The following is a 20,666-nucleotide window of genomic DNA, read 5'->3' on the forward strand; positions in this document are numbered from 1 at the left end:
TGCAATCCAGCAGGGAAGATTACATCTATAATCATTACTAGCCATTGACAGCCTTATTCTTCATGGTTTTTGTCTAATATTTTAAAGCTGTCCAGGTTGGCAGTTATCACTACATCTAGTGAATTCCATAGCTCATCATTAGGAAAGGAATCAGAAACAAAACTGAGGGTATTATCATGACTTTATACAAATATATGGTACAATCATTCCTAGGCTACATTCAGGCAGCATTTTATTCCATCCTCCCAAAGTTCCTTTGCCATTTAATTTTTGCATCTTATGTCATCTTTCACATGATGCAAAAGCTACTTATGAAAATCTAGAAGTGGATTCCAAAAGACTTTAAGTGCTCATTTCTGTGTTTCCAGAAAAAATCAGTTCACAGTTCCATTAACTTTGCAAAGCACTGGAGTTTTACATGGTAATTTCCTCACGGTTTTCATGATCATGTCATCGCTGCTCATATGAACAAACCTAGGCAATATAGTGATCTTCTGCAGTATAACCACAATTGCATCACACAACAGGTACTGCAGTATAAAAGGAGCATTGGAAAGAAGGGCAGAAGTGCTAGCATTATGCCCCGTCAAACTAGCTCAATAAACCCCATATCTGAATACTGTGTACAATCCTGGCCACTGCATCTCAAAAAGGGCATTGTAGAGCTGGGAAAAGTGCAGAAAATTGCTACTAAAATGATCAAGGGGCTGAAATAGCATGCATTTCAATGTTGCTTGTGTAGAACAGCATCTCATTGGATTATGCTCCCTATTAATCTGTCAAATAATTGCTCCAGAACCGCTTTTAAAAGAATATATTTTTACTTCCCAATAACTATAGTTGTCTTACACAGCCAGCCTCCATTTGTTTTAGTGACTCTTGAACAGAACACCCACTGGTTGTGCTAAATATTCTCTACTCAAGAATTCTCCCCACTCGCATTTCTGAAATAGTATCTTATCCTTGTACAGCGTATCTCCCCTTAGGTTACAATAGAATTACTGACATTCTCAAGAGCTACAAGGAGAACTGTAGATGCAATTGATGTTATGCACTAGCGTAAAGGAAGCCAAACAAATTCTCTATTGTGAAGTTATATATCTGAAAGCATATGTAAAAATCATTCAAAAGGTGGACAAATGAGATCTAGAGGTTAGCTTTTATTCAGTTATATTTTTCTTTAAAAAAAATTTAAGTGATTGTTTACGCCAAAATAAGTGCCACTGCATTCAGTATGAAGATAAATAGGACTGCAACTTGAAATGTATGTTGCAGAATGAGAATGCACGTTTTAAAAAAAGAAAGGAAAGCTGTAATTCTATGCCCATTTAGCTGGGAGTAAACCCAACTGAATTTAGTGGGACTTACTGGTGAATAGACATATTCAGGTTTGCATTGTAATAAACCAAAAGCCATACAGAGTTGGAGGGGGAATACAAATACATGTATATGAAAAAGTGTGTGCTTGGAGAGAGGTATTTGCAACAAAAAATCAGCCACTGCATTAAATGGGATTATGTCCAATATTTTTAACCTATATGCTTTCCGTACCAGGGTTCTTTTGATATGAATTATGAAATAGTGATCCATTTCCAGACTATCTACAATAGGGTAGTCACAGAAGACAATAAATCTTAAAATGTTGCCATTTTATTTCAATAAGCAGAATGTCAAATACTTAACCGTTGCTACAATCCCAGAATGGGGAAGAATGTACAGTATTGACACAGCAAATACAAAGCCAGAAAAAAGCATAATGTGAGATAAGAAAGCTGGGAAACAGGAAACATTCACTTGCAGTAAATCATCTCTCCATTATAACATTAAAGTTGCAGAGGGGAATTCCCACGGAGCTCATAACTTCTGAACAGGTTTACATAGGACTGCTCTGTAAGGTGAACATACCATTCGCACCTATTTAGCACTAGGAGTAACCCAACTGAATTTTGGGCGTTTCCAGGTTGTTGCTACTTTCAGGTGGGATTTAGTCACATGCCGGCAAACTCAAGTTGTACAATTAGGTGTTCCTGCGCAACATACCTGCTCTCTCCCCACCAATCTTTTCTGCAATAAATGATGGAGATGTGCACCAGGAAATTATTAGTATTTATTAAATTTGTATTCCGCCTTTCACCCGAAGATCACAGGGCGGTTCACCACCTAAAAATACAAAATGAGAGCACGAAATATATAATAAAATACAAAATAATGGCGCTTGAGAGAAGCATAGGAAGCTGCCCTATACGAGTCAGACCGTTGGTCTGTATTATCTACACTGAAGGCATGGTCCAACGAGAAGCGACCTGCATAAAAGCAAATATTCTCTCATTCTCCGGTGCATTTCCCCATCCTCACCACTTTCCTTATCAGACAGGGCGCTCCTAGGCTGCCGCTGTTCTCCAGTGGGATTCAATCGCATATTACTGGCAAATCCACGATGCCGCATTTATTTGGGAGGAGGATGCCAAGGAAGGTGTGCGGGAACCTACGCGCATAAGCCACGCCGATCCCACAGTAAACAACAACGGATGCACCAGCGGCAAACTTCCCATCCAGCAAAGCGCCGCGCCGCGGAAGGAGGCGGGACGAGCGACCCTGCCCGTCAAGCCAAAGCAGCGAATTGCCGGCGGAGCTTGCCGGCTTGCGCAAGCGCGTTGGCGGACGCTGAGCATTCTTGCGCCCCTTTAGGAAGGCTTGGGGAAGTGCGGCGGAAAGGACCGTCCTCGGTTCGGCGAAGGGGCGTCATGGCGGCGACGGTGCAGCAGCAGGGCAGAGTCAGCCTGAAGGAGCAGCGCTACGACCGGCAGCTCAGGTCGGCCTGGAGGGCGAGGAGGAGGAGAACGAGGGCTTGTTGGGCGCAGCGCAGGGGGAACGGCCGGCCTCGCGTTGCCACTTGTAGGGAGGCGGGTTGGGCAGGGGGCTTGGAGAGGCTCTGCCAGGGCAGGATCCTTCCTTGGCTGTTTCCTAGGGGCGCCCCCAGGATGGTCCAGTCGCCGCTCAGGGGACTCTCCTCGGCGGCACCGGAGCCAGGACGCCCTCCATCTCCTCCCGCCCAAGGCCTCTCTCTGTTGGCCAAGCCTAGGGCTTAAAAACAAAAGCGAACAGCTCCCTTAACAAACTTTTACAAAGGCAGTGCGGGTCTAGTGGTTACAGCGGTTGTTCAGGACTTGGAAGACCCAGGTTCAGATCTCCCATTGGCCATGGAGCTCAGTGGGTGATCGGGGGCTTCTTACGCTGGACAGGTGCACCCCACCTCCAGTAGAGATCTCTCCTTCCTATGCCAGGTATACATCTCAGGGACTCGCTTCACTTTTAACAGATGCCTCTTCTTCCCTAGCAAGTTCTAGTGTATCTTTTATATTGTTCCCAGCGACAGCCAAAAAGCCTCTGACCCAAAGGAGCACTTTGTTGTGTGTGCAGGTTTAAAGCTCTCTGTGTACCCTACTTCACTGGCTTGTTATGATGATGGAAGGGGAAGAGCTATGTTCACATCAGCCTGAGTTCCTTGGAGCTTTAAGCACAGTATAAACATTACAAATAGTGTTTACAAACCTCCTTAAAGTGCTCAAAAACCATACTATATTTTCTAACTTGGGTCTGTTAGAAATCAAGCTTTCTTCTTTTAGCCAATTGTTCTATCACTCTGACAGATTTGTATTGTGCTCTTCCTCTGAGGAGTTCAGGGCCACATCATCATAGTATTTCTGTTAGGTGGCTGAGGCTGAGAGATGGTGCATAGTCCAAGACCACCTAGTAAGTTTTATGGGATTTTGAACCTGGATATTTCTAGTCAAAGTCTTAACACCTGTAGTCCTCCATAATACATCCCATTATCCCTGATTATTGGCCGTGTTGGCTGGGGCTTCTGGGAATCGAGAATCCAACAACATCAGGATAGCTATTTGTTCCCCAATCTTGATCTAACACTATAATTACTATACGAAAGTTTCTGTCCTGTTCCATTTTCAAGACTAGCCACTTCTCAATTCATCTGTTAGTTGTTGTTTTTTTAAGATACTCAGCTCCATGCTAATATAAAGAAGCAACACTTAACAGTGATGTTCTGAACCATCCTTTATCAATGCATCAATTTCTTGTATGCATCCTCTTTCAAAATTTGAATTAGGAATGTTGATGATGTCTGTGTTTTTGTGTTGCAGATTATGGGGTGACCACGGACAAGAAGCTTTAGAATCTGCACACGTTTGTATGATAAATGCAACGGCCACAGGAACTGAGATCCTCAAAAACTTAGTTCTGCCAGGTATAAATAAAAACAAATGTGCAACTTTCATTGAGTAGAAAAGTTGTAATTTGGTGTAAGCACCATGTTTATTTGTTTCTTCAAGGTGTTGGATCGTTTACAATTGTTGATGGGAATCAAGTCACCGGTGAAGATGTTGGCAATAGGTAATGTGTGCACCATAGTTCTGAAAATGAACGAGTGTGTTTAGGTGTGGGAGGTGAGTTGCTTGTAAACCCATAGGGACACTGCTGACCTCTAAACTATATGATCAGCAGGTTGGGCAATGTTTTGTCTGTACCAGGCCTATTTCCAAATTACCATTTAAAATACGTGGGAAGAATTCAGTGGGGCTCTGAGGAGCACAGTGCTGTAGCGTGTGGGGCAAGTAAAGATGTGGCTATGCAGAAACAACTGGGAATGTGCTCTTGGTTGGTCTTTGGCAAGTGAGACTTGTTATAAGCACTGATAAATTAATTGGTGCTTAGAGTAAGCCCCACTGGGACTGATTGGGTCCTGTTACTGCATTCTTCCACTGTCTCAATGTTCTGCTGTTGATAGGGCCATAATCACTTGAATTACAAAAATCCAAAATATTAATACCAACAAGAATATTCCTATTGGAGAGAGGAAATGTGTTTGGGCTGTTTTCTTGGAGTACATTCCATAAAGTGATATATTTTATTTTGAGAAATGTTTCATCAAGTTAAAACTCTGAAATGTGTGGTTGCTTTTTCTCCTTTTTTTAGTTTTTTCCTGCAAAGAAGCAGCATTGGCCAGGTAAGAAAATATTAAATGTGCTGTATTAGGAAAGTGACTCTGTAGTATTTGAGACACCATCTTATCTCTTACCTATGCAGTAGGTCACTGTAGTCTACAGGATAACTTCTCCTAAAGTTCCAAAGAGCTCAAAAGCCCACTCCACAGTAACTTGGAGCAGGGATTTCAGTATGGCAACCCCTGTTCTATGGAATAAAAATATGACAATAGCCCACTATTTGCACTTTCCGGAAACAGTTGAATACATTTTTGTTCTGACATGTTTTCCCAGGTGAATGAATGGGTCTCAGCCATGGGTGTCCACTTTGAATTGTTAAAAAAATTATCTGTTGTTGTTTTCTGTGTTATGTTTAACTGTTTTAAGCTGTTTCATTCTGTTTTGTACATTGCCTTGAAACATGTTTATGGAAAGTGATTAACAAAAGCAGTACAATGGACCTACCTGGTGAAATATATTTTACTTTTTCTTTCATAACAAAGAGATTAACAGTGCAATCTCATACATGTCTACTCAGAAGTAACTCCCAATGAGTTCAAAGGGATTTACTTCCAGATAGGAGTAAACAGAATTGCAGCACATAACTAAATAATATAACTAAAATACAGATAAACAGATTGCAAATTATGTAAGAGCCAAGCAGAACCCTTACAAATTCACACAAATGCTTGGAAGAACTTGTTCTAATTAGTTCACTCAAAATTAAGACTTCTTAGCCATCTGCTTGCATGCAAAGGTCAGCATGTTCTACCCAAACAGAACTTTGTTCATTTCCCCCTCTAGCTATGCTAGTGCCTGTGAGAAAGTAGAGCCCACATCAAATTCCATTGTCCTCTTTTCTCTGCACCACTTTTCATCAGCAGTACATAACCTGACGACTCCATGTGTTGGTAACCTTGAAGCTGGGGTACTGTAATGTGTTCTATGTGGGGCTGCCCTTGGATCTAGTTCTTTGTGTCTTGACTTAAATGTAAATTCCACCATAATCAATAGTAGTAGTAGTAGTAGTAGTAGTAGTAGTAGTATCAATGCACACCCTTTTCCCTGACAGGAACTCAATGCAGCTTACAGATAAAAATAAGAAAAGCTAAAAATATGGGACGGCGAAACAGTCATTAAAAGCAATTAAATGTTGATAGAGAATCAAAACTATATATATATACAAATAACTGAAATAAAAACAGCACAGCACAGCCATTTTATTAAAAGCAGTCAGTTCCTAAAAACCTTTTGGAACAAGAATGTCTTGTTGACAGAAGGACCTATTGACAGAAGGACGACAGGGAGAGAGCCAACAAGGAGAGGGAACATCCCTCTCTGCATCCCCACCAAACACGCTTGTGAGAGAAGTTTGTAAGCATGCATAAGATTGTAATCACAACAGTCTAATACTTCCAATTGTTATTTTTAAACAGAATCGAGCCCAGTGCGCCACAGAACTATTACAAGAATTGAATAATGATGTCTCTGGAAATTTCGTGGAAGAGGTTTGTAGCAAACATCCTTGTGTATACTGGAGTGTTGGAGAAGTATAAAAGAGAAGGTTGCATGTGCATGCCACCTATAACCTTGGTATGCAACTAGAGAATTACAAGTGAAGGCAAATGGTAGCCAAGCCAGCTGAGTTCTGTAGCATCCTGTCTCCTCCACAGCACCCTTTGTCATCACTGCATCACACTGGAAAAGTCTGATGTGAAAAGGCATCATCAGCCACACTTAAGTAGCAAATCCTGTTCATGTTGTGTGAATTGATATTATAGCAGAGCATGGATTTACTCCAAAAGTAGGGTGAACTTGGCAGTTGTTAATGCAGCTTTAAAGAGTGTGCATGTGACAGTGAATCTTGGCCAAATTGTGCCATACAGTTATCACTGTTCTGTGCAGGGTGAATGAGGTGACTGCTATGTTTATGTGGTTGATGCCTTGATTGATGCTTGAATGTGACAGAGAATTCCAGGGGTTGATTTGTTCATATCTATAGGATTTAGGAAAATCCTAAATTGGGGGGGGGGAGGTTTAAGTTAACCTTAGTCCTACATATATATGCATATTAAAAGTAAGTTTGCAATTCATGCACTTAGCCCAATAAGTGAAACTAATGTTTAATATTTCTATGAGTAATTGCTTAATGATCTAATATGTATGTGTCTAATGCATTTTCTTAAGAATCCAGATAAACTTCTGGACAATGATCCTTCATTTTTCTGCCGGTTTAATATAGTGATTGCAACTCAACTCCCAGAGAGGTAAGCAAGAATCAAATTAACATTATCATGTAAAATGCAAATATTCTTCAGGCTTTTTCAGTGAATATGTAAATTACATGAGAAAGCTAGTATATCATCCTTGTTTTTAATGCTTGCATCCAATTGATTTCCATTATGTTTGAGCACAATTCCATTTAGTTAAGTTGTGTTTTCCTCTAGCTATTGCCATTCCACTGAAACCAAAAAAATACACACTTGGCTGGGAAATTCACTACATAAGGGTCAAACTAGATGTTCTAGAAACCTGAGTTCTTTAGGTATTGCAAAAGGGGTAGGAGTGGAAATTGTGTCCTTGCAACCTTTCTCCTTAGATGTTTTGTCCATACCTGACCCAGAAAATGTGTGCCTGGGAACGAAGTGGGGGTTGCAAAGGGAACGTGCATAAATTATTTCTGGCCTTTGCTTTGTAGTAGAGAAACAACAGTCCGATTTCCCAGTGCTGCATTTGTTTCTAAATGCTTTGTTTGGCCCTAAGGAGATCTGCTGTGGTAATCAACTTGTTAACCTACCATTCCTTATAAAGGAATTCTCTACTTAATTTGTGGCCTGCATCTTGATAAAGGAGTTCAGTCATCTCTATAGTCTGATAAAGATTCAGAAAAAGTTGCTACATTGCTCGCTATTTTTCATAATATACTTAAAACAATAAATTTGAATTATTTAAGATACACTATATCTTGAGGTGCTGGTTAAAATAACTTTTGTGATTACTTAACTTTATGTTCAACAGAAATATAGGCTGTGAACTGCTATTAAAGAAGAAAATATTTCTTTTTTGCAATAGAGCAGTCACTCTCTCTCTCTCTCTGTTCTCTTGTTCTGACTCCATATCTTAATATTTTTCAGTACATTACTCAGGCTTGCTGAAGTCCTTTGGAATTATAACATTCCGCTGTTAGTTTGTAGGACTTATGGATTAATAGGATATATGAGAATCATTATTAAAGAACACCCAGGTAAGAGATTCATTTAATAATTAAGAGCTTCTCCTATGTTGGGGTAATTAACATGGTGCCTTACAATTATTGTTGGTTTCCAGCTTGTATTGACCAAGCCAGTGCGGGCAGAGGGCAGGGTTGATGGGAGTTGTAGTCCAACAACATCAGAAAGATACCATGTTGGCCACATCTGCCTTATAGCTTATACATGCCCATCTTTTAAAATGTTATTATTATTGAATTGTAACATGACAGATTTTTTGAGACACTTCAGTGTGTTTCATAGCGAGTGAACATACTAAAAAATAATAATCTAGAAATGGATTGTGATCATGTAGTTCATCTTGTTGGTAGCAAAATTAGATGTGAAATCCAGTCCCAAGCTGTAGATCTGACTACCTCTACTTTTTATTGTATGCCATTTCTCCAGCAAATAGTAGGTTTTTCCAGAGGGGAAGGGGCATTACTCAGTGGTAGCATCCGCATTATCTGTAGAAGGTTCTAGGTTCAATCTCTGGCATTTACAGGTAAGTCTGGAAGAAAACCCTGTCTGAAATCCTAGAAAACATTGCCTATCAGTGTAGATAACACTGAGCTAGATGGACCATGTGGATAAATAGCATGTAAAGTTGAATATGTTATCATCAACTTTTCTTTCAAATCAAAATCTCTTTCAATATTTTGATAGTTGTGGAATCTCACCCAGACAATGCATTGGATGATTTGAGACTGGACAATCCTTTTCCAGAACTGAAGGAGCACATTCAGTCTTATGATCTGGATCATATGGAGAAAAAGGTTAGTATAAGCTCTGTGTTCTGTCTAGCAATATGGGTGCAGGCTTTAGAGACAATCCACACACTCATTTTAAGAGAAGTGGCTTACAGGCTGTAACTAATGCCTACAAAAGACTCTTTTTAAAAATAGTGCTTTGAGTTTGAGACTTGCAGTGAATTCACCTATTCTAGTTTCTGGTTTTATTTTGAAGAATTTAATGCTGCAGTAGAATTTCATGAGATAAGCAGTGTGAGGCCTGTTTGAAGAACCAGATCCTTCATTACAGGTTTGCTTCTCCATACACTTCCAACATAAGCTTGTTGTAAAACCACAGCAAGTAGCCCAAGAATCATTGAATAGCTCAAAATAACTAAATCATTGATTATTATTTAAGGCTTTATGGCCACACCTGAATGCTGTTGCGATTTAAAACCAGAAGAAAATTCTGTGTCTTCACTAACGGGCAACTTGCAAAGTCACATGCAAACTCATAAAGCTGAGGAAGTTGTGTGGGTTCTTCAGATCTGTTGTACAATTTGGAAGAATTATTCTGCAAGTATGTTAATGACACCTGTTTATTGAAAGCAGTTCAGTTAATTTATCTGTTTTTGTTGAATGCTGAATTTTTGTGGTGCTTTGAACCTGTACTTAGTTCAACAGCTTCCATGCTTCAGGGTTGCTGTATTCATCTGTTTAAAACAAGTATAATTTTGCATTTGCAGGAACACAGCCACATTCCATGGATTGTGATCGTATCCAAGTATCTAGAAAAATGGCATAATGAAGTATGTAGACACCATGGGAATATTCTAACATATTGGTGCTTTCTTTTCAGCACTATGGAAATTAAGCTTCCCAAAGAAGCTTAAGTGCTATTATTATATGTTTTAGGACAGAGGCTACAGTCTGGTGTATGGCTGGCTGCTTAAATCCTACTGACCAACTCAATTTAAACAGCCAGATTGTGTGTAGAAATGCAGCTAAAAAGCAAACCAGTTGAGTGCTCTCCAGATATATTTATTTGGAACAAAAATGTTTTTAAAAATCTGGTTGCATATAGGCAAAGTACCTGCATGGGAATCCCCCCAGGATTCAGTAATACCCTATTCCCTTGTGTTCTCTTTTATCCCTCACCCACCAATTTCAGCATGTAAGTTCATGGGCAGGCAGCTGTTTCAGGCAATTGAAGGTCTGTATGCACTTCCCATATCCCTATTCAGACCCCATTTTCTGCCTCACAAGTTACTTGTGTTCCAGGTTGGCCTGTATTCTGGGGAGTGTGGGGGGGGAATAGGGCTCAATACTCTCTTGCTAGTTGGCTGCTCTTTGTTTTTACATAGTTCACATATATAATTTTCTATTTAGAACAGTGGACAGATGCCTAAGAACTACAAAGAAAAGGAAGCCTTCCGAGAGATGATTAGGCAAGGTAATGTCAAGCAAGAGCTTATTAGCAATATACCAAAGGTGCAGTATTTTAAAATACATTTTTATATATTAATATGGGGGGATGGGGTGGCTAACTTATGGCCTCCAGATGTTCTTGAACTTCAAGTCTCATCAGCCCCAGCCAACATAGCCACTGCTCAGGGATCAGGAAAATTGTAGCATCAAGCGGGTCAGGGTGCTCGAGTTAACCCAGGACTTAGCACTATATGAATGAGCCTTCACAAGTCTGAGTGAAGCATCAGGCTCTCACACTCTGTCCCCTTTCATCCTCGGTAGTGGTGCCCGCCCTGTGGAACGCCCTCCCATCAGATGTCAAGGAAATAAGCAGCTATCCTATTTTTAAAAGACATCTGAAGGCAGCCCTTTTTAAAAATAGTTTAATATTTTAATATTTAATTTAAAAGTTTTAAATATTTAATGCTGTATTGTTTTTAACACTCGATTGGGAGCCGCCCAGAGTGGCTGGGATATAAATGATATTATTATTATTATTATTATTATTATTATTATTATTATTATTATTATATTATCCTGCTGCTGGGTTTAGTTTCGCTTTCAAAGAATCTTCGCTTAGCATTGCTTGCAAGCCAGGGGCCCATATTTCAAGCTAGCAATGCTTATTTTCTAAAGGAAACCAACTTCAAAATACAGCTTATAAAGCTGTCCTGTTTAAGTAATCATTTTGTGTGTGTTTTAAATCAGGATCCCTAGATTGTACACAGCACTACAAAACTAAGCAGAAATCTTCCTCCCGGGGATATGGGAGGTGTGTGAGCAGGGGCTTCACTTCGGAGGTTCATCTATGTAGAACTAAACAATGGTTTAGCATTGCAGCTTTATCTTGAGCTCTGTTGTGCTTTAAGAATACATGTAAAATATGCATAAATGGTATTACTATTTTTTATCATCACCATCATTAATGTATTAATCTTATAAGCCACTATCTCAAGGCAATTTACATAAAAATGTCAGAAGTATCAACTTTTAAGAGAACCTGACAAAGTCACTTGAATTTTAAGGAGCTAAATAATAATGATCATCTATGTTTAAAGTCCTGCTTTTTCTATTCTCATTAGGAATTTTAAAAAATGAAAATGGAGGCCTAGAAGATGAAGAAAACTTTGAAGAAGCTATTAAAAATGTGAACACAGCTGTAGCTGCTACTAAGGTAAAATAAGATTCCTCCATAGTATTCTAGCCACATAATTACTGAATCCTTTGTTGGAAAATTTGCTTAAATTTGTTCTCCCCCACCTTCCTTTAGATACCAGGTTGTATTGAAGACATTTTCAGTGACGATCGTTGTATCACTCTTTCAAAGCAGGTAATAAACACAAACAGCTTGCTACTGTATTCTGCTTATCTAAATAGAAAAGGTTAGTGTGATATTTTTGTTTACCCTTAAGAGTCCACACTTTTGGATCTTGGTTCGAGCTGTAAAGGAATTTGTGGCAAAGGAGGGTCGAGGAAATTTGCCTGTCCGGGGCACAATTCCAGATATGATAGCAGATTCTAGTAAATTTATCAAGCTGCAAAATATGTAAGTATTGTCTGTTTTTCACTTTATATTGTATTAAATATTGAATGATAACACACACACACCCAAATCAAAGAATTGTACACTTGGAAGCGGATCCCAAGGGTCATCTAGTTCAAGCCACTGCAATGACGGTATATGAACTAAAGCATCCATGGCAGATGGCCGTCCAACCTCTACTTAAAAACCTCCAGGGAAGGAGAGTCTGCCACTTTCTTAGGGCCTGTGATCCAATTGGACTAGCAATATCAGCATGGGTGACACGACAGTGTAAGACAGGGTATAGCAGCTTTATAGAAGCACATGTAGATTTGAATTATTTTTGTTGTTCCATGATCTCTAGCATTTCTTCCTTCAGAGCTCAATAAAAGGGAACCAAATGTGTAATTGTTTTCCCCATAGTATTTTTTTCAGCCACAAACAAATTGCCAATGCTCCATTACCTGTAGTTCACTTACAGGGCAGTTCTCAGAAGTAAGTTCTGGGACTACAATCTTTAGAATGCTGCTCATTCCATTAACTACTTAGCCATAAAGGTATTTGTTCCCTTAACTGTGTTCATGTTCCTGATAAGTGAATTCAAGCAGATGACAATATTAATAGTTTTCAGTGGCTGTTTCTCACATGCCTGTTTTGTACAGAGATTCCTGTTTCGGTACAAAAACATATAAAGTAATAATGACCTTCTAAGTATCAGTTTTAATCCAAATAGATCATAGGAAGCTGGCGCAGTCCCTGTCTTTTCATTTGTCTTTGACAATCTGTAACATGAGAATGAATATTGATGTAGATGAAGCCTACTGATTTCTGGAATTGGTCTTACTGAAGTTTTACATTTTTGCCCCTTTTAAAAAAGATATCGTGACAAAGCTAAGAAAGATGCCGAAGCTGTGGCTAACTATGCTGCCAAGCTGCTCCAGTCATTAGGCAAGGTGAGCTAATGAAAGTTATGTTTTGAATCTTCCGTCTCTTTAATCTTCCTTCTCTATCTTAACATGGAAAGCGGCTCCTATATAATGACCCAATCTAAAGAGCTAATGATCTGTACTCACAGGTTTGTACTTGATCAACAGAACTGTTGATAATTGCGAGTAGATTTTTTAAAAAATGATAAAATCACATATTGTGTTGGGATGGTAAAGGTAAAGGGACCCCTGACCATTGGGTCCAGTCGTGGCCGACTCAGGTTGCTGTGCTCATCTCACTTTATTGGCCGAGGGAGCCGTTGTACAGCTTCTGGGTCATGTGGCCAGCATGACTAAGCCACTTCTGACGAACCAGAGCAGCGTACAGAAACGCCATTTACCTTCCCGCCAGAGCGGTACCTATTTATCTACTTGCACTTTCAAACTGCTAGGTTGGCAGGAGCAGGGACCGAGCAACGGGAGCTCACCCCGTCGCAGGGATTCGAACCGCCGACCTTCTGCTTGGCAACTCCTAGGCTCTGTGGTTTAACCCACAGCGCCACTTGCGTCCTGTGTTGGTATGGAGCCTTTAACTAAAAGACACCACTGTTCATGTGACTTTCCTTGTTTCATTGTGACTGGGATGAATGTTACAGCTGTGAAAATTCATGGAAGATTCTAATTCCTAGGAATTGTGTGATGGAGGCATCCATTAAGGTGTGGACTAACCTACTCACTGTCCCAAGGCAGGGTCACATGGTACCAAAGCATCAACTAGTTCCTGAGTCTTTGCCTCCACTCCAGTTCCTTTCCTTCCTTTAAACAGAATATGTTTAAACTGCTCCTTTATTTTTGTTTTTAATTCTTACCTTGCCAGTTCTTTGATTCTTCCTATTTTTTCTGTCTATTTTTTCTTTCCCCCTTCACAGTTAAAAAATAAATAAACCCAAACTCTTCCCCCACCCTATGCTTTCCTGCCTTTTTTCTCTTGCTGGCATCCAGTGGGAACAAAGACCAATGTCTTTGTTTCCCTATGGCCTTATTTTCTTTTGTGACGTTGGAGCAGCTCATCCAATAGCAGAAATTTCACCACTAGAAAATCATTACCACATAATACCATTTTTTAAAAAGATAATGCAACAAAGCAGTTTACACCAAAGCAGCAAATTTATATTGAGCACACACTTTCTTAAACACTATCAGTCTTACTGAATCAGGGCAATATTCCTCAATTTTCTTGTATTATTTGCTACTTATTCTTATGACAATGCGGAATTAGGAGAAAGTGGCTGCTTAATAAGATTATTCTACTTAAATAAATGTGACTTCAAACATCTAATGAACATTTTAAAAACAATTGTGTTAAGAGAATTGGCATGTTAACATGACACTTTATTTCATAGGCACCAGAATCTATTTCTCAGAAAGAACTGAAACTACTTTGTAAGTATTCATGGTTTTCTCTCAGCTTATACTGTGTTACATTGTCTTTGTTACTGTGTACTTAGTTTTTCACACATGGCTTCTCCATTTTGGCTTTATTTTTGTTAAATAAATCATGACACATGTCATTTATTGTACATCTGAGGTTGTATTTGCCTAATTTTAAGATCTGCTAAGGAACAGATGATTGTTACTATGTCCTGGTATGTAAAACAGAATTCATAGAGGGTGTACTTTCTTTTTCACATGACTGTATATGCATAAACATTTCTGTCTCTACAGAGTTTTTGGTGTCATTCTAGTGCCTGGAGAAAATCTATCTTTGTTTGAAGCATCTCACATTAGCGTTTCTGTGGACTAGGAGGTTCAAATCCTTACAAAGCCACTAGAAATAACTCAGTGAATTTTATATAATTGCCAGGTTTATCCTTTTTTTGTTTTTTGTTTAAATGATTAGGTTTCAAGGGCTAGTTGTTTTTGTTTTTTAAAAATGCTATCTCTTCATTACACATACTTTTCTCTCTTATCTTCCTTCCCAACTCTATTTAGGCACTAATTCAGCATTTCTTCAAGTAGTGCGGTGTAGATCTCTTTCTGAAGAGTATGGTTTGAATACTTCAAACAAAGATGAGATCAGTAAGAACATGACTTTATTATCTACAGTCTTCTTTTACTGTGTTTTCATCTGCAGACAGTGATGTGGAAATAATGACCTGAAAGGGATTATGTCATTCTGTTGTTTCCTTTGTTTCTGCTGTAACATGGAAAATGGAATTGGGATCTTAGTTACAGGGAAATGTGTGACCCCAAAGTAGCTTTGATCTTTGTGCCTTATTATAGATGGGATATGCTAATGGTTACAGCAGTGATGAAGAGAGTAAAAGTGCAACTTGCTTTTGCTATTTCTTGGTGAAAACAAATTTCAGAAATTATTTTGTTAGATCTGTTACATGAACCATTCATGCTGACTTAGTAGGGGGAATTCTCAGGGGGAAAACCTCAAATGCTTGGCACATGATCAGTCCTTCCCTTTGTTTATTTTAAAACATTTTAACCCTCTTATCACAATGAGCCCAGGGTGAGATATAACACAACAGAACTAAAATACAATGTAACAGCAGCATAGTGATATAAATACATGCAGAGCAGAAAACAAAACAGCTTATAATGAATTTTAAGAGGGAGAATATTCCACAATTGGGGCTCTACAGTGGAGGCTGTTAAATGGGTTGCTGCATAGCAGATATCATACCTAAGTGGAAACATTAACAGGGCTCCCCCCCCCGCCCCCCAATTTTAATTCACCACCAGGAGAGAAGGTACATATTTAGCTCTCAAGCTGTTTAGGGCTTTATAAATTAATACAAGCATCTTACCTGGTAGCACATGGGTAGCCATTTTGGCTCCTTCAGGACCAGTGTTAACATCATTCTGGTGTTCCAATCAACTCAGTAATATGGTGGCTGCATTCTGCATAAGCTGCAGCTTCCAGACCAGCTCCAAGGGCAGCCCCATGCAGAGCACATTACAGTCATTTATCTGTCTATCTGGGAGGCTTCCAGCGCACGAGTCACTGTGGCATGGCTATCCGTGTCCAGGAATGACCGTAGCCGACAAATCAGCCAAAGCTGTAACAGGCACTCCATCTTGTTGGAGTTCAGTCTCAGCTTGTGCAGCCAGCCCACCCTTGTATCCAAGCCCAATCAAGAACTTGTAGACTACACCTGAGTCAGATGCCAAGGAGAACAAAGCTGGGTGTCATCAGTGTATTGATGGCACCCTGCCCTCAAATCCCTGATGGCCTCACCAGTTTCATACAGATGTTACATAGCATGGGAGACATAACTGTATGTTGGGAAATCTCACAGAGACCCAGCAGCTCTTCCTGAAGACTACCTGCCTGAAATCCACCCTGCAGGTTGGAGTGGAACCACTGTGTCTTCTGACACCCAAGCCACAGAGCTGTTCTAGTGAAATACCATGGTTAATTATATAAAAAACTGCTGAGCAATCCAAGGGATGTTACTGAGCTTCATTCCTCCTTTTCTCCTAACAGAGGTCATCCATCTAAAGAGACCCAAGACCATTTTGGTTATGAAACTGGGCTGGAACCCAAGAATGGGTCTAGATAATCATCTTCATCCAAGAGCTGAAGTTCGGTGGCAACCACCCTCTTGAGCACTTATCCCAGAACATAGACCTTAGCGACTAGGCAGTACCTATCACAGCATTTGAGGGACGTGGGTGGCTCTGTGGGTTAAACCACAGAGCCTAGGACTTGCTGATCGGTAGGTCGGCGGTTTGAATCCCTGCGACGGGGTGAGCTCCCGTTGCTCGGTCCCTGCTCCTGTCAACCTAGCAGTTCGAAAGCACCTCAAAGTGCAAGTAGATAAATAGTGACCGCTCTCCGGCGGGAAGGTAAATGGCATTTCTGTGTGCTGCTCTGGTTCGCCAGAAGCGGCTTTGTCATGCTGGCCACATGACCCGGAAGCTGTCTGCGGACAAGCGCCGGCTCCCGGCCTATAAAGCGAGATGAGCGCGCAACCCCAGAGTCGGTCACAACTGGACCAAATGGTCAGGGGTCCCTTTACCTTTATCTTTTATCACAGCATTTGGGTCCCCAAAGGCCAGTGTTGGTCAAACACATTTATGTCTGTTGACTGTAATTCACAAACCATACAGAGATGTTTGTGTAACCAATTTCTTGTGAAAATGAATTTCAGTTCAGGTGATTTTAGGATTTTTATAAAAGCAATGCAACACTTTTCTTCAGCTTATTGGTACACAATTAACACTATTTTTCCCTTAAAGTTTCCCATATGGATAACCCTGATAGTGAGATGGTGCTGTACTTAATGTTACGAGCTGTGGATAGATTCTTTAAACACCATGGGAGATATCCAGGTAAATTTGATTTTAATATTGCCCAGTTTGCAACACTGTTAACAAAATATGTGTTTAGTACAATGGATAAATTGAATAAATTGAAAATTTCCTTAAGTGGCCCTTGGGTATAACCTTAATAATATTCTGTGTTCATAAATATATAGATTAATTGTGTGGTTGAGGCATATACCATTATTATGCCTCTATATATTTTACAAATTAGATTACAGAGATTTATTAAATCATTTGATTTTTTAAAAAATTATCTTCTCTTACAAAAATTATATCTATGTACAATTTTTAAAAATCATTTCCAGGTGCTTATAATTATCAAGTGGAAGACGACATTGGAAAACTGAAATCTTGCCTCAACAGTTTTCTTCAGGAATATGGATTACCTGTAACAGTGAAGGATGATTACGTTCATGAATTGTAAGTACTATATTAAATAAAAATAAAGTTTTCCTGGGTTTTGTTTTGGTATTACAAATTTTACAATGTTGTTTTTCCTGTGTAGTTGTCGCTATGGAGCTGCTGAGCCACATATGATTGCAGCATTTTTGGGAGGTAAGAAATACTATAATTTCAACCAGTTCTTCTCTAGCGGTACACTTATTAGCACATGAAAAAATATTACAGCTTTATATTCTCTTTTTTAACACTAGTGGAAGTTTTTTCACTCGTCTTATTAATTAATTTATGATTCCTTTTACATCCATCTCAAGACAACTTACAGACATACCATAAAACAATAACATAGTTTTAAAAATGATGTAAGAATAATAGAATCATAGATTTGTAGAGATGGAAGGTGCACAATGAAGTGTTCATTTTGAATTGTTTTTAAACCTACTTGTCAAAATTAAAATGTCTCTGGAATATATAGTGTTTGGAATACATGCTATGTAGAATTCAAGATATGAGATAGTAGTGTATTTGACTCAGCTATGATAAAAACAATGTATATCATTTCCAAAACTGAAATATTTCCAATGTGTACACATTGTTCAAGGTAAGAAACATGTTGTAGACTCTGCTTTACTGTGACTACAGATATTATTTAACAAGGTTCATGGGTTTTGCTGTATGCTGCTTTGAAGAGTCTATATATAAAGCAGTATAAAAATGTCCTAAAATTAATAAGTTGTTTGCTCTCTACCACTGAGTGAAGTTGGTTATGGGAATTGTTATGCTCTATTTTCAGTTCACTGGCATAAAGTGGCAGTTGAAGAAAAACAATTTTGTATTGCATCAATTGAGTTATGAAGTTCTAACTTGGTTCCTTTCTCTTCCAATCCCCCTGCTGTTTTACAGGAGCTGCTGCTCAAGAGGCTGTGAAAATAATTACAAAACAATTTGTAATTTTTAATAACACCTACATTTACAATGGCATGTCACAGACATCTGCAACATTCAAGTTATAGGCTAAGCACAGTACATTGTTTAAAACTGTGGTTGCATTTAATTTGCGGTTTGTTCTGTAAATGATTGCTGCTATATTTGCTGCCACGTTCCCTTCTTTGTAATTTTCCCCGATTATTAAATGTTCTTCTGAACTGTAATAAATATTTTTATCTTGTATTTTAATAAGAGGCACTGGAATAGGTTGACTGTCATCACTATCAACATCATATTATTTTTATGTAAGCAGCATTTTTCTTCTGTGCTATTGGGAATGGGACCCAATACAGACCATTGCTATTAGCCTGCTCATATCACTCCGAAAAGTGTTTCTTAACCTATGTGTTAAATAAATACCTCTTTGAAGCAAATGTACAGCAAATAATATGGAGTGTTGTTTTCAACGTAAGCTGCTTTTGTTCAGAAAGAGGATTTTTAAAAAACTAATGAATACACTAACGCACTATGCACCTTTGAATATTATTAATATATTAAATTATGAACAAGATTTAAAGCATTCTGGAAGAGAATGTGTAGTAATAGCAGTTTTAGAAACTGCTGTTCTTGGTCTTCCCAATATATTTGTTTGACTGCTTCTCCTCCTTTACTTATAGTAATAGATCAGTATTTGTAATGTTGCTGGGGAAAGGATTAAATATGTTTTCCTGGGATTAGTTGAAAGACTTGGACTTGAAGATGGTTTGTACAAACATATCGTACATGATCATGTTAGCATTAGTTCCAGTGAATTAGAGGACACTGCTCAAGAATTGGATTTGTTGGTGGTGGGGAATCATACTTGGTAGGTACATTGGTGTTACTTTGTACAAGAGGAGGTACCCTAGTTTAAGATTGTTCTAAACTGCCCTGAGGCTCCATGGGATCAAAGGCAAGTTTAAAAGAATTACAAATCAATTGACATGGATTTTAGTTCTAGTGCAGGCTTCCTCAACCTTGGCCCTCCAGATGTTTTGAGACTACAATTTCCAGCATTCCTGACCTCTGGTCCTGCTAGCTAGGGATCATGGCAGTTGTAGGCCAAAAACATCTGGAGGGCCAAGGTTGAGGAAGCCTGATCTAGTGTGATGGAAGAGTACATATTATTCACTACCCAATTTACAGGCAGGCAAAACAAGGAAGTATATGATTTGGGATAATGCCTTCCATGGGTTTAATGTCAATTTTGAAACCGCATTCTAGGAAGGGGCTCATGCATGTAAGCCAAACAGTGATTTGGTGCTGTAGCATGCTGGACATGTCAACTATAGCTAATAGTATTGGCTCTGTTAAAGCAAAAGGCATACTAAGTAGGTAAAATGAAATGTTTTATTTGGTGAGCAGGTTTTTATGAGATTTTAATATTTACCATCTGCTTGCAGTTCCATTGCTTTGTGTGAATTGAACTTATCACTGTTGCAGAGGTGGCTCCTTTGTGTTCACATACGGATTTTTATCACTTGGTGTTTAAAATAAATGTGTGAAAACAACCCAATAAAGATCAAAGCTTGTGGATTGCCTCACCCTGCTTTTCAGTGGAGGCATTTTCATGTGCGATCTTTGTTCATGTGAATTAGGCACCTTTGTGCATGTGCATGCATTACTTGTACACCTTATTTTTCATGGACAAACCAATACGGCTGGATGGCACGTTAATTACTTCCTCACCAACTAGTAGACCTGGAAGTCTGATCTGAGGTGAAATAATTCCCATATCTAAAACACACCTCTGAAGTGACCCCCTTCCTGAAAAAATATGTGGGGTGACTTGGTGGTTTTAAAATACTGGAAAGCAGGTGTTGATTTTGCTGGCTTAGATCCAGAGCTGTGTCTGCATTCTAAAACTGCACCACTCCATGCCTCTTGAAGCTCAATAGTAGGGCATGAAACTTATGGTAAATGTTACTGATGGGGAGGGAGCACAAACAATTTTAAAAAATAATAATGGCACAGGCTAGCAAGTAAAATGAACAATTTACATTCTGACATCTTGATCCTAAACCTCAGCACTAAAGTTAAGCTTCAGGGGCATTTCCAGTGAGTGT

The 20,666-nt window shown here is 39.1% G+C and overlaps 1 protein-coding gene and 1 long non-coding RNA gene across 3 annotated transcripts; one reads left to right on the forward strand and one right to left on the reverse strand.

Annotated features, from left to right (window-relative positions):
* Positions 1–1,630: 1,630 nt before the first annotated feature.
* LOC310851313 lies at positions 1,631–2,566 on the reverse strand. The gene is made up of 2 exons (XR_014567703.1): positions 2,490–2,566; positions 1,631–2,160 (listed from the first exon to the last, which is right to left on the reverse strand). It is a non-coding gene; the product is annotated as an uncharacterized lncRNA (long non-coding RNA).
* NAE1 (NEDD8 activating enzyme E1 subunit 1) lies at positions 2,273–18,995 on the forward strand. 2 transcript variants are annotated; one of them, XR_014567699.1, is made up of 20 exons: positions 2,273–2,812; positions 4,161–4,264; positions 4,350–4,410; positions 4,993–5,023; positions 6,437–6,508; positions 7,188–7,267; positions 8,135–8,244; positions 8,915–9,024; positions 9,726–9,788; positions 10,369–10,432; positions 11,529–11,620; positions 11,717–11,776; positions 11,859–11,992; positions 12,846–12,921; positions 14,298–14,337; positions 14,887–16,564; positions 16,947–17,241; positions 17,541–17,655; positions 17,741–17,790; positions 18,538–18,995. XR_014567699.1 is itself a non-coding variant. In XM_083753528.1 (20 exons), the coding sequence occupies exons 1-20, from the start codon at positions 2,529–2,531 to the stop codon at positions 18,645–18,647; spliced, it is 1,836 nt and encodes a 611-aa protein (XP_083609654.1). In that variant the 5' UTR covers positions 2,514–2,528; the 3' UTR covers positions 18,648–18,995. The 2 variants fall into 2 exon arrangements, 1 of the variants encoding a protein (XP_083609654.1); XM_083753528.1 differs by having other exon boundaries at positions 2,514–2,812; positions 14,887–14,973; positions 17,149–17,241.
* The last annotated feature ends 1,671 nt before the right edge of the window (positions 18,996–20,666 follow it).

The sequence above is a fragment of the Podarcis gaigeae genome, assembly GCF_964106915.1.
Source record: "Podarcis gaigeae genome assembly, chromosome: 8".
Taxonomy (NCBI): domain Eukaryota; kingdom Metazoa; phylum Chordata; class Lepidosauria; order Squamata; family Lacertidae; genus Podarcis; species Podarcis gaigeae.